General features: G+C 41.8%; 1 protein-coding gene across 4 annotated transcripts in view; it reads left to right on the top strand.

The window, feature by feature from the left end:
- Positions 1-14,163, top strand: part of CLYBL (citramalyl-CoA lyase) — a 167,949-nt gene extending 153,786 nt beyond the window's left edge. For all 4 annotated transcript variants that reach the window (XM_051780642.1, XM_051780644.1, XM_051780641.1 and 1 more), the window contains one exon: positions 13,523-14,163. In XM_051780642.1, coding sequence (XP_051636602.1) covers positions 13,523-13,618 — 96 coding nt within the window. In that variant the 3' untranslated portion in view covers positions 13,619-14,163. The remainder of the gene's footprint in view (positions 1-13,522) is intronic.
- Positions 14,164-14,868: the final 705 nt, after the last annotated feature.

The following is a 14,868-nucleotide window of genomic DNA, read 5'->3' as shown; positions in this document are numbered from 1 at the left end:
ATCATAGTGTACTATTAATTTGGTTTAAAGTTTGATGCCCTTAGTTAACAATATTTTATATTAAAATACAGTAATAAGCTTTTATAATCTATTCCAATTTGAGACCTACATTTGTCATAATAATCTGCTTTTGAAAGAAGACTGAACCAGGCTACTTCATCCTGGAGGCTGAAAAGCTTTGACATAGTAGCCCCCAAATATGAGTACTGAGGTCAGGAAAAATTAGGATCTCAGATGAGCACTGCAGAATTAGAAGTGCTGTGGCAGTGTCCAAACAGAAAAAAATTAGAGAGCTAGCCAGCAAGCCAGAAGGATTAGGGCTTACCTTATGGAGATAGTCCTGTTTGAGGGATTGCTTTGGTTTGGTTTCTAGGTTGTTTTGGTTGTGGGGCTGTTTTTTACATTTCTAATCCAACTGAAAAATAGCATATCTAGGAAGTAAACGGTAACATGGTAGTTTGGACAAGTAGAAGACAAATGTTGAAAAAGTACCTTTTGTATTTTATTCAGCTATTCATTAAGTGCTCTCTTTTGTCTAGAACTTTGAGATCTAAAACTGAAAAGCGCTTAAAAAGATTTCTATATATTTCCAGTAGAACTGCATTAGTAAGGAATATGATTTTCAAAATAAAAATATTCATCCTAAAGAAAGCAGGCATAGCTGTTGGGGAGGTCTAAATATAAGATAAATGTCAGTGTGTTCAAAAATTAAAAAGAAGAGTAATAAGCATCATTCCGGCAGTCTAAAGGACAATTTCTTTTAGAAATTTCTGAAGCATTTGTACCACATTAAACAGGGAAGTGATCTTATAAATACCGATTAACTGAATTCAAGTGGGTAGAGTTAGCAGGAGAAGTTATTAGCCTATTTTAAGAAAAAGATCTGATTTCTAACAATGAGGGTACATAGTCTTTACTATTTAAGTAACTCCTACATTTACATTACCAATATACTGGATACAGGACTGTGATCTCTTCTATATGTAGTGAGGGTTCATATATGACAAAAAAGTAAGACATTAAAAATGCATTTTTAATCCATTTGACTTATAAATACATCTGGCACAATATCATTATCAAAATTGGGATCTTCCTGAATTGTCTTGTTTTTAAATAAAATTCAAATATAAAGTAAAGCAGAAGAATAAAGTAAAAGGTTGATTACACATTTATCTCACGTACTAATTTATAATGCTTTCAAAGCACCCACACATTAAACCAGGGAATAACTAAATGCTGCCACCAAAGTCACTTGTCAAGTAAGGATTATTTAGAGTTAAGGTAAGTAATTCACAAACCCAAGTTGTAATATGGGTTGAATATTTTAGATCCCATAGAGCAAAACAAAAGAAATATCTGTACATGCCACATACAAATGCACAGAGTGCTTCTAAGAAGACTTTTAGCATATGTTTCTTGCATTATATTCTGTGCCATTGTATATCATGTTCCCGGCAGCTGAGGAATAATATATATGAACTCCAGTGATTTGGCAAACTATACAATTTCATTTACGGACCTTTCCAGGATTATGAAAAATCTTAGGACTGCATTTATTTACACAGCATCAACCCAACAAAGGAATGGAAATTTCCAGCAGTGGCTCCTTTATAATGCTCTTTGTTTAGGAAAAGCTACCCCAAGCCACTGTATCTTGGAGACGATGCGCCCTCGTGCTTGGGCCAGGTCCAGCTCCCACTGCCTCACAGGGCGGTCTCTCCACGCTTCCCTCCCTCTTCCGGCCATGCTGCAGACCCCGTGAGGGCTCTCCGTGTACGGCCCCAGCCACACGGGATCCAACCCGTCCCAGTCCAGCCCCTGGTTGCTAGGAAAGCAGGACCATGTCCCAGGGGTGCCAGGCTTAGGCTGCCTCTTGGAAGGGTTGCCCTGGAGCATTCCTCTGCCATAGGGCTGTATGGGACCTCATCGATCCCCAGGGATTATATTGAACTTTATAGGGCATTATATCTCAGGGCTTTATGAGGAGCTGGGAGTGAGGGAGCAGCCCAGCTCCCCACTCTCCTTGCCCAGGACAGACTGCAGAGCTTTGAGGTGCCACCACCTAAGCTGGATCCCATTCCAGGGTGACAATGGCAGCACAGGGTGCTGCCATGCCTCTGTGCATACTGAACTGCAGTGCTGTTAGCCCTCCCTCCGAGAACACAAGGCATTTGCTGTCGTTTCTGTTAATTAGGCAATGTATATTTCTTCCACTGCAGAGCGAAGGATTCAGGAATTTATGGTAAATTGCCACCTTTTTGGAGCTTCAGCCTTAATATAGGCTCAGATGCATCTCTATGCAAAGGTGAAGAGTGCTGATGGGCCACTGCTATGTTGTTTATCTTTTTAAAGAGTGGCCAAGTGAAATTTTAATGTGAAAACTGATGAATAAATAGAGGTCAAGAGAGCTTATATTAGTACTCAAAGTTTCTCTATACAGTTTTAGTATTTGAAAGATACTTTAGAAATGTGTTATGTGTCACAGTTGAAGGCTTTTCTCTTAGAAGGATCCATCTGGGGGCAAATTTTGAACCTTTACAATGGAGCAGAAGGGGCTGCATTGGCTAATTGCTTGTGCTATACTGGTTCCTATCTGGTGAAATCAGTCCTGAGGGAGTTATGCCAGGTGGGGAGAGAAGGAGACAGATTTTACTACACAGGGCTGCAAAAGCTTCTAAGCAGGGCAGAAACTCATACAAAATATTTTCTTGCCAACTTCTCCCCCTCCCACTCCCCAGCAGGCATTTGGTGGCTCTTAATCTGTTTTCCGCCACTCATTAAAGACCTGTGTCCAAAATGTGGAGGGAGAGAGACTCGGGTGGCACTTTGATATTTCCCACAGGGAGAAGTTTCTCCATGAGCCTGGAGCAGGACAGATGCTGTGCCCCTCCATAGCCTTTCCACCGGGAGGTAGTTCCTAGAGGAGGAGGCTCCTCCTGTCCCAGGGGGCATGAGCCCTGTAGAGGGATGGCACCTCTCTGAGTTCTTTCTCAGCAAGGCACAAGCCCTCTCTCTCCTTGTTGGCTCAAGGAGATACATGCAGGGTGAGTGCCCTTGCTTTTGGAAGGGCCATGCTGTGTCGGCACATTCCCAGTCAGTCAGTGCTTTGTTATGGGCATGGAGCAGGAAGACACCCATTGCTGCAGACACCTGCCTGCCATCGTGCCAAAACCTGCTCTGCACCAAGCGACCCACCGAGGCAACTACCTACCTCCAAAATCCCTTTCTAAAAAGCATTAACAAGAACTCACGAGCCTCATTTCAATTTCCAAAGCAGTATCTAACTAGAGATGTAATGTTCTGACCAGATGGCTCTTTTAAAGGCTTACTGAGGGAATTCAGAAGCCTGTACAGCCAAAATATTGTTTCAGTTAATTTAAGTAGCAGCGGTCTTGCTGCCTTTTCACTCCTCTCTGTGCTAGCCAGCTTTTTCAGGGACCTGGAGAGGCTCTCTGCAACAGCTCTCTCAGCTGAAATAGAGAATCACAGTAAAATATGGCTGTTCAATCCTATTCAGAAAATGAACCTAAAATTAGAAAAAACAGAGAACACAAAAATACAGGCAATTCCCTTCTTGTTGGCAGAACGAGCTTCGCTATTATTATTTTTTCTCAACTGTGTTGTATTTTACAGCTACCTTTCCCCTCAGTATCAAATGCCTTTTGTGTGTCCTGTAATCAGTCATTTACTTTCAGATTGAATTTTCTATTTTATGTTTAAATTGCATCCATGACCATAAACCTCAAGTTAATTCCAAATTACTTAATTAAGGGTATCTGAGGATACTAAGGCCTTAATATTAGTTACTTTTCACTTTTCCATATAATAACCATGATGCTCACTAGGGGGAAAAAATGCATCATTGGATAGGGTTTGTCCAGGAAGCTGCTTTTGTGCTATAAAATGAAGATTTGCCTGGCAACAGCAAGCGTACTCTCTAGGATTCTTCCGTTCACGATACGTTATAAGACAGAGAATGAAAACCAGTGGAGAATATTTCCAACTTCTAAAACTTCCCTCAGTTTCTTTAATTTTATTCTTTCCTACTCAAGAGGAGCAGACGGGAAGGCAACAACTACAATGAGAAGGTAACTAAAGAAAGTGCAAAGACAGCAATAAAAATCTCCTCATGTCTGCCCTGCATTCACGGATCTTAAATAGGTTGTTTGCTCAGTGAGAGGGAGAGACTTGGGGGGCCTGAAGGAGTCTCTGGTGTTGGACCAAGCAGGATTCCCAGGCCCATCCCAGCTGAAAGGGCTGTCCCCAGTGGTTCAGGCAGCTTGGGGGACTGTTAGAGGGAAAAACAGCTTGTCTGGCTCACACAGCAGGGCAAGACCCTTATATATGTGTGAGGGTTCGAACCATACTGAATCTTGAAAACCATGACACCGTTGCAAGCTCAACAAAACTGATATTTATTAACAAGAGGTGGCCAACAAAACGAACAAACCCAAAAGGGAGGAAGGAGGAGAGAAATAAGCCCCCAGCACGACCTCCCCAGTTACCCAGCTGTTGCCCATAAAGTTATCTTACCGACCTAGCATGCCTATAATTACCCATAGCAGAAGCTGCATCCTTGGAGAGTCAGTAAGTTCACAAACTGGCAGGCGTCCCTGCCAAAGGCAACGTTGTCCTTGAGGTAAAACTAGGTTCCCCAAGAAAGAGCTATCTGCTTTTTATACAACTAATTGAGTGACCTCAACCTCTGCAGGTGTGGCCATCACCGCCAGCCAGAGGCCCTCAGTCCCAGCCCCTATTATGCAAGTGCATCCCTTCAGCGCATGCGTGGGAATTTTGGAATTCCCCGTACACATGCGCACTATGTTTCAGGGGTCTTCCCTAATTGAGTCGGGGGTCGTGACTTCCTCCCTTCTTCTTCAGTTTCTCCTTCAAATGTCCTTGGCAGACGATGAACCAATCACAGAACACCAATTAATACAGTTTATACAAGAAGCTCTCTCCCCAAGGACAAAGCTACCGTTTTATCAGTGAACTTGGCAGGGAAAGAACAAAACTTTTACAGTTGTCTGGGCCAAACACAGACCAAAAGTGTCAGCGTAAATTCACCCTGATACAATATGGGCTGGGAAAATAGTATCAGGTGGAGAAGAAGTGAAGGACCTTGTAGGTCCTTGATCTTTATCTTTCCTGCCCTACTGTGGACTTGAAGGCTCACAAAGTCCTTCCTACCTGTTGAGCTTTAGAAAGGGCTTCTTCTGCCAGAGTTCTTGTACTGCTGCTTCGGAGTTATTTGAGGCAAAAATCAGTCTCTATTTCATGTGGTTGTTGCTCTTTCTTTCTCGACCTTTTGTGTCCTTCCATATGCTCCTAGAGGTAGAAGTCTATCTCATACAAACAGGCCTGCTTCTGGCGTTACAAACTGATTTATCCTCTGAACTCACTGACTACTTCTACTCAGGTAGAAGTTTACATTGACAAAAAGAAACAAAAGGTAGTGATATTTAATGTTTTCTTCATATCAACAAAATGGCTACAGAAATTTACTGGTGTTGCTACCTGGCAGAATTCCCTCCCTGTCCATCCTTCAACAGATCACAGAGACCCACTGAGCATCTCCTCTTGCCAAAAAGATATCTTTGACAAACCTTTTCAGGGATCATTTATTTTCCTCAAAGATTTTATGTACAAGTGTCTTTCAACCCATAATACTGCTACAGAAAAGGAGCAAATGTGAAAGTGTTCAAAGGAAAGGATATGGAAATATGTAGCTCAAAAAACTCTGTCCATATAGCTTGCTGTGTGTGAAGTCTTCAGTTTGTCATATGTGACTACACTAGTTATTTGGGCATTTCCTACCTATTGCAAACGTGATTAAAAAAGGCCACAGTTGTCTGTCAGCTTGCCCTGGAGGCAGGACAGGCCTGACCAGAGAGGAGGGAGAGACTTTATCTTGTTATAGTCTGGAAAACATGCTCAGTTGACCTAGATATCATTGAACACCTCCTAGCAGCTCTCTAACCTTTGGAAGTTCATTACGAGAAGGTTCAGTCATGACCCAGCTCTTTATGACAGCTCTTTGGCTAAAACTTGCAGAAGAAAAAAATTAATTAAACCTGCATTCAGCACCATCACAGCTGTTAGCTTATTTCCTGCTCTTGACTTCCCCAAAAATATGGTCTCAACCTTCTGTTTCAAGAGAAATCATTCCTTTGTACTCAGGATAATCACTCCTCCCCCAGGCACCGACCCAATGTCATTTGCTGCAACCAGAACTCTTTTCTCTTTTGTTCATTACCTGTAAGCAAACCCAAGCATTCTTTTTAAGCCCCAAAGCAAAGATTCCAAATTTCCTCTGCAGGGAGTCACTTAAACAATGTGTGTTTTCATTAATCCCAGGGGAATTATCTTCCTGAATGCCATGCTTTTTATGGGGAGCCTTTGCCATCCACCTGCTCTCTTCCCTCCTTGGAAGAGCAAATCTGCCCTTCTTGCAGAACACAAAACTCTTATTTCCTTATAACAGCTAATATAGTGCAGGATTAGAGGTAATGTTTTCAGAACCAAGCACAGTTTAGTGGGTTTATTCCTTGTATTCTATAAAACCTTTGGGTTTCAGAAGTGGGCAAGCCACTGAATTACCTTGGAAAGAATTAGTGTTTCTCAGATAACTGTGGATCAAAGATTCATCTTTGGACTTCAGGGTGCTTGTCTATATTGGTTCTCTGTTTCTCCTAGCAGGAGGTATGCAAGGTTTGCCCTGGCCAGCTGGCATCACCCATCCTGCTCGTTTCCATTTAGCCTGGCATCTGCCCACAAGTGCTGACACAGGTCACAGGGGTTGGAAAGGGACTTACATAATTACTTATTTACACAATGGCTGTATTCACACACAGGCTCTGGCCCATGCTACCAGAGCAGTGTGGGAGCTCTGTTTGACTCACAACATCTCCTAATGATGAAGGGGGTGGAGGAGAAAAGCGTGACTGGCTAGTTGGCCCCCATATGTCCATTTCCCCCAGGTCCTAGTTGCACATCCCCTCAAAAGGCAGCCAGGTAGGACAAGAAGATAACCCGACTGCTACACACTCTTTGCAGGGATTTGATCTGCAAAGGAAAGTATTGCTAGCTAAACTGTTGAGCAAAGTATTTGGAAAAAAACCCAAATCTTTATCAGTGAGGCACTATTTCTAACCCTGTCACAGCAGAGTGCTGTCAAAGGACCTCCCCTCACTTGTGAGATTGCTTGTCTTCCACTCAATAGTCTCCTAACTAGTGGCAGAGGGGTTTTTTGGCAATTTCATGAGCATTAGATAACACATATCTTGGACCTATACTTAATTCAAAATTCAGCAGCAGGTGCTTTCTTGTCCATGTTGAGGTTTCTTGGAACATTACCTTGTCTTTCTTTTCCGTTTCTTCCACTGGCCTGACTAACCAGAGTCTCCTCCATTCCAAAGCCTTACCTACTCAACAGGATCCCCTAGCACCTCCAAGCCTGCCATCTAAACATAGCCTGACTAGATTCCCAAAATAAACTGCTTTTGAAAAAGTTGGCCGTCTTTAAACAGTGGCCTAGGACAGCCCATATACTGACACACATAACAAACTAACATAGCACTATTGGCTGTATTTTTTCATCTGATGCAAGATAATAGCTCTTTTTTATTTGTGCTGTAGACAAGCCACGGGCTTAATGTAAGCTCTTGTAATCTTTAAGAAAATCCTGGCCACTGTGACATGGGAGTTAAAGTTGTTGGCTACATGTATGATGGGATCTGGTAGAACAAGACACCAAAGGTTTGTTAGCAAAGGCTTGCCAGTGACTGAGGTAATGAATAACAACAGCAGTTGTACTGAAGGTCTGCAGTAACGCCCTTAGTGAGCTCATTGCAGTCATCAGGATGGATGTGGTTAGAGGTACAGATAACCACAGATGGAGCAAATGCTGAGGAAAAAGCCACAAGCATTCCCAGGTGCGGGAGTACATCTAATTCTTCTGTCTTGTCAGCCAGTGGGGACTAGCTCGTCTGATCATTGTCCCATATGTCCCAGAACAATTATTATTTTACTTTAATTAACTCAAATACTTTAATCCACAGCTCAGAGATAATTGTGTCACATAACTTGAGGTGCCTTAAATGTTCTGTATCTTGATGGTTTTTATCCTGCTTATTCCACTCCTTAACCCAGTGGTTTATAAGGAAACAAAAGATGGTGAAAGTAAAACCCCATGTAACACTGTCTATTATATAAAAAGGTTTCAGGACAGAAGAAGTAGTATAAAACTTTACATTCCCTGATCTTCTGGAAAAACATGAAGAGTATCTCATTTGTCATCCTATACCTCACCTGTTGTAGTCAACATCAACACAATTCCATATATAACACAATTCCATTATACCCATGATAAACACTAGCAATAAAATTACCTGTATCATTTCTTCCCCTCTCCTTGTTCCATCAGAACATATTGATCCCCAGACAACACAGAAATCATGGACCCTGAATCCTGTCCATTTAACTTCTAGAAAGCTTCTTGCCACTAAAAAGATTATGCTCTGTTTATGAGATGGTCTTATAGATTTACCAAGCTCTTAACTACTCTCAAAAGTTTCACAAAGCAAATGTTCCTGGATGCTGTCACACATAGACACACACAAAAAGAGGAGGTCTTCATGTTCCAGGAAACACTGCATTAATGTGTTCATCTTTTGACCAAGGCAAATAACAGACAAATAACAGGCTCTTTCTGTGACTTGATAAGTGTCATTTCTTAGAGGTAAAGGAAATCTTTAAGGATGACATAGAGATATGACAAGAGACATGTCCAAGTTCCATGACCAGAGTTGTCTTCTAAGATGTCAAAGATGATCCCTCAATTACATGTTGAACTTCGCTAGATCTGAGCTGGGTTTGGTAGTGGCTGCATTTATCCAAAAGGAAGCTCATAGGATACAAGCATAAAGTCTGCCAAACTGATGTGTTACAAAGTTTGGTTCTGCACCTCTTAAGTCTCTCCACAGCTACCTGGAAATTTTTTGCATTAGTTATTCTTACTGCACAGCTGGATTTGCCTCCCTTTTTCATGAGCCTATATCTTCATCTCCTGACCTGTGAAAATGAGTGTTCTCTGTCAACTCCACCTTATCGCTTCTCTTGTCTGTAGATTGGATCTTTTTATCAGTTGGGGCTGACCATTCTCAATTCTATTTTTATCAAGACTATAACTCTTTGCCATTTCCTTCTGAAAAAAAAAAAACAAACCAAAAAAAAACAACCAACAAAGAACAAAAAACAAACAAAACAAAACAAAACAAAACCCAGCAGCTTTCTATAATTTTAATTCCCTTACAGCTATTTTCTGTATTTGCCAAGTCTTCTCTATTCCATTCTCAAAGTGCTTTAGGGCATACTGAAATTCAAAATAGAGCTGTTAAGACCGTACTCAGCATGGCCTGCATCTTGCATAAATTGCTGTTACTTTTTAAAAATGCTACTACTGCTTTAACAGAGCATTAAAAGTCACTGTGAATAATACTACATGGTTCCTGGGGGGAGCAGCAGTACTGATCCTGCATCATCCAGCCTGGAGAATGTGGTCTGATACAAGAGACGGAGGTGGGGAACGGATGACTTGGTGGGCTCTGTGGGCAGCTGCAGTAGGCAGACTGAGAGAAGAGGAGCTAGATGAGTCTGCTGCCTTTCTCTTCCTCTGCCCTTACAGAGCTATCCAGAAGAAAATACCTTGAGTCTTTCCTTGCTCGTCAGTCAGTTAGAAGGACTCTTAGCTAGTCTGCACCATGACCCAAATGGGAAATGCTGCCCATTCAGTTTCTTCCTCAATTCCTCCCTAACAATCTGCCCTGACAGAAGCATAGAGTGATCAGGCTGAAGGAGCAGAGAGACTGTACAAATACAGACCCTTCTGCTGTGTTGTACTGATTTCACAGCTGTACAGTGTGGACCAGCCAAAGCGCCCTCACAGCTCCCATACGCTACAGACTGATGAGTGCCAAAAGTCACCCTATTTCTCACAGGGCTTTGCCTTCAGCACATTCACTGTGTGGTTGCATGAAGGATAGCACTGGATAGGTACAACAGAATACACACTGCATTGCTTAAAATAGGGCAGAGTCTTTGGTCCACAAAGCCACTCCTTCTCATAAGGGCAGCACTTTCATATGCTGTTTGGTGAGTGCTGCAGTTGTCCTCCATTCCCTAACTTCTCTTCCAACTCGAGTTACTTGCACCCATGCACCATTACCCAGAGACTGCACCCACCACCTTTGACACTGCCTCCTAGCTGCTCCTTCTCCCAGGTTCTCCATCAGCTTTTACCTGGAGGGACTGTCTCTTCCCAGGGCTGGTCTGACACATTTGATTAGCCTGATTGGAGGGTCCCTCTACAGGTTCCTGAAAAGGCTCCCACGGAATGATTTATATGGTGACATGGCAAGCAAGGGCTACAGCCACCAAACACAATGGATGCAAACCTCAGCCTTGCACTACCCACCTGCCATTGTTCCCATTCATGCTGCAAGCTTCCTTACGAACAGACCCTTGGTCCCATAGTTGAACTACTGGAAATCTAAGTACAGGCTGGAAGTGTGAGATTGTTAAGAAAATTAGCCAAAAAGACAATTTAGATCTATGACTAAATTAATCCCCAGATTAATGCTATCAAAGCAAATGGTGTTTATAGGAAGTCTTGTTTTCTTTATATTCATGCGAGAGAAAATCAAAAGAATGCTAAAGGCAAATTTCATCTAGCAGAATTGGAAAAGAGAGCATGGGGACAAAGCTGTAATTACTGGTATTTCCTATCTGTTGAAACCTGTGGGTGGAAAGAGAGTCAGTGAATAGAGTATATTCAATAGCATTAAAATCGGTTTCTTTTTCTGGACTTTAGCTCAACACTGCAAATTAGCAGGGAGAAAATAAGCCTCAGAGTGAACAGGCAGAGAAGCCAACTTCATGTTACCCTTTACTGTTAGAAAAGAAAAAAAAAAAGAGGGGGGCATTTTTTCCTTCAAGAATTCAAATCCTAGCAACCCGAAGTACAGCTGCACACTGACAAGCAGGGAACATACAGCAGTTCTCAAGTGGTTCAGTGTTCATGTGTCCACATACACAGTTATCCTGGTTTCCTTTCTAAACATGTTATTTTAATGAAGAGAGAACAAGCATGCTGTTTAATTAACTCTTCCTTTGTAAAAAAGACATACTGACCTAGATTCATTGTGCTACAACTTAGGCACCTTGCAGAGGTATCTGACTTCAAATCATCCTGTATCCAGTCAGTAGAAGGGATAAGACCCTCCCAGTCATGATTTGGACTACCAGAGATCAGAACTGATATTGCTAGGCACCCATCTCTTTCTGAAAACTATTGCTGGTACTTAGGATAACTGAGCTCCTTTCACAAAACTGAGAAGGCTAATGCCAGACCTCAACATATTTCTACCTGTCACTGTCATCCGCATGCAAATTTCTCCTGCAAGCCATAGCTGTTACTGAATTACCTTTCTCTTTACTTTGCTACTGAACTGGCTGTTACTGAATAGGCATTACTGAATGGTTGTAGAAAAAAGGCATAATTAAAATATGTTTTTCTTACAGTTAAAAAAATGTATCTTGCAGTTTGAGATCACTGTGTAGACCTGATTATCCTGAATAAATCCTATGTCATAAAATATTTACTTAGTTCCTAATTTATTTTCACAATAGCTCATAAATTGAATAGTTTGAGGCTGCATTTTCTGTAAAGGTTTAAAAGTGAAAATGACTGATATGTAGCTAAAATAAATTATTAATTTACTAATGTAAATTAGTAAATAATAATATTAATGTTGGTGTTGTTGGGGTAAGGTAGGATTAGTTGTTTGCTTTGTAAACAAAAAAATTCAGTTTGAAGCATCAACCTTTGAGTATTTCTGTCATTCCAGTTATTCTCCAAATCTACCTAAAATATTGCACACAATAGTAGGAAAATCTACTGTAGTTTTTACTATTAGGTTTTCAATGGCTTTAATACACTGTTCTAACACACAACAATATTGATTTGTATTAGATTACTGTTTAAGGTGGATTTTTGTCTTAAATATTCCAGAATGTGATTTAGTATTTAATTAATACTTCAGTCAAACTAGATATGCCACTGGAGCAACACATTTCCTAAACATTTTTGTGAAAGGATTATATTTTCATCTTACTTACTGCAGTCCTCTACTTAATGATTATCAAGTCTCAAATGAAAACCAGAAAACAATAAATGGCTTGTTCTCCTCTGCATTTCTCTCACTACGCGTTCACAGGCACACATGCTGCTATCATTCTTACCCTGTTCTTGGTCAGCCTCGCTCACTGTCAAATCTAGGACCAGCCTGTGATCCCGTATGGATTGCAGCAGGGCATTAAAAGTGTGCACAGCACTTCACAGAGACGCCTATGCAAAGTTGGGGCCAGCCCCTCAGTTCTGAATTCTTCAGGGTCGGGGTTTCGTATTTGTATTTGGTTTTTTGGGGTTTGTTGGGTTTTGTGTGTTTATTCAAATGTGCCAAAGTACTGTTAGAATTGCAAATAAGTTGGGGTTTTTTGTCTACTGAACTTCAGCACATTTTAATGCAGTGTTTTGTCTTCCAAATCCTACCTCAGCAACACGTGTAGATTAAAGCATCCAAAGAAATAAGTCAGGTTTGGCCCTATTTAAAACATATGTCTTCTGTTTAAATTTTAACTATGATTCCCAATTAATTGTTTTAAACTTGTCACCATGGTACCAACAAAAAATTCTTAGGAATACAAAGTGACTTTTGAAACCTGTCCTGGCTCTCAGATCACCACCGCTGAGACACAGAGTAGTCTGCATCCATTTGGGGAAATTCCCTATATGTGGTGCTCAGGTGGGCTTTACCTTGGCTCCAGAACAGATTTGGGCAATATTATTGTGCCATCCACTTTTTTTTTTCAGCTTTCATCCCAGTTCCTGGCTTTCAGCACAGGCCCGGCCTATCTTAACACCAGAGACCTAATGGAGAGGCGCAACAGCAGCACAGCCTAGCAAACCCCCAAGTAAAGAAAACTTCCCTCCATCCCCACAAACACCCATTGCTGTTTCCTGACAAAGATAACTTTTCTGGCTTTTCCTTCTGTCTGTAGGCAGTTTCGTGCTGACCCTGTGGCACAGTCCCGGATCAATGCTGGAGGTGGGGAGCAGAGCTGCCCCCCAGGTGCTGTGTCTGCCAGCCCCTCTCTCCAGCTGGCATGCACAGCCTTGCTGCTCTTGGCCTCAGTGTCTGCCAGCTAGAGAGGCTGAAACAGGCTGGCTGCACACTGGGTTTCTCTTTTCTCTCTCTTTTTACCTCCTCTTTGGAGCACTTCTTGCTCTCCGCATTTCTTTAAATGCACTTGCCCCGTCTCGGTTAGTTTGTCTCCTAAAACTTGTTCAGGATTATTGTGGGAGCTGCTGTTTCTTGGCAAACAAATGTGTCTTTAAAGAATAAGACAAGCCAACTACAATTTCCAGAGGTCTCTCAGGAAGTTTATATTCTCTCTTTTCCAGGGAGCGTTTACTTTCCACGGGAGCATGATCGACATGCCATTACTGAAGCAGGCACAGAACATTGTTACGCTTGCCACAGCGATCAAGAAAAAATGAGCTGGTAAATGAAGCTCTCGCCATGGGGCCCCAGTAGCTGTTTTTAAAGATGACTATAATACTTGGAGGGTGTGGGGGGGAAATTAAAGATGTCAAGCTTAAGCAGAAATTCATTTCCATTTTGCAGATCTGTCATAGTTTGCTTGCCAGAATAGCTAATTACTAAAATTATTCCTGACTCAAACCACTGCTCGCTCCTGCATGGCCCATGTTCTACTCATAGCCTGTGACAAAGTTACATCACCAACTGTGTGACATCACGATAATTACTACAAATGTAGGATTATGACTTCACTGAAGGAGAAAGGTGAAACAAACTCTGAGCTCTGTTGAAAGAGCAGACAAAAACTGATTCAATTGCTTCTATTTCTATCTGTGCTTCTTCCCACTCTGCTGCGGAACTCCTGGCAGAAAGGGCAAAACCTCAAATGATTAGGCATCAGTTGAAATAATTGCAATGAAAATCTTTACCTTGTGTGAGCTTTGCATCCCCCACACACCACCCTTCTGTAAATGTGCAACAGCCATTAAAAATATTGCTCCAACAGTGCAGGACTCTTGACTTTTTTCTCTTTTTTTAAGTGGTCTCTATTCAGAGAGTTTCCTCCTGGAAGCATCCAGCCCGAGAAAGGTTGGACGGCAATAAACTTGTAGTTTTCGGAGACACAATGCAGCAGAACTCGTGCATATGGTCTCGAGTCAGATTTACATCACATTAGGGATACGGCTACAGATCATGTGGGCTGTGTGGTTAACGGGCTTAGTAAAGCTGTTTTGAAGAGGTTAACCCAGCTTGTAGTAAGGGTAAATAAACATAACAACCAGGCATTGTCCTCTATTCAGCATGTACTCTTATATGGAGGGCTAAAGGGTATTGAAGCTGCAGAGGATCAACTTGTGGTTGCCAGAGGACTCCAATGAAGTTTGAAACACCAACAATCAGAGATTTTGTTTCTGTTCCTCATTAAATCATGAGCTTTTGTGCTCAGACTATGAACGACTGTTCTTTAAGAAATTAACAGAATGGGAAGTTTTAAACTATGCACCAACCTTTTCATGACCTACACAGCAGCAATGCTGCTGCACTTAGACAAACACTGCGGGGAAGGCTGTTCTGTTTCTTTAAAACTGTAAATAGAAAACAGTTGTTTTTTAGTTTCATTTCTCACTACCTCCATGGCCTCACGTATGGAGCCACAGTGCCTTACTCCTCCCGTCTCCTCGCTTAGCATGTTTCCCCTCCGTCTCCG

This window comes from Manacus candei, unplaced genomic scaffold (assembly GCF_025592945.1).
Source record: "Manacus candei isolate 608988 ecotype Guabito, Panama unplaced genomic scaffold, ASM2559294v1 h1tg000014l, whole genome shotgun sequence".
Classification (NCBI taxonomy): Eukaryota; Metazoa; Chordata; class Aves; order Passeriformes; family Pipridae; genus Manacus; species Manacus candei.
The sequence above is the reverse complement of the archived record's forward strand: the minus strand, read 5'-3'. Positions and strand labels throughout refer to the sequence as shown.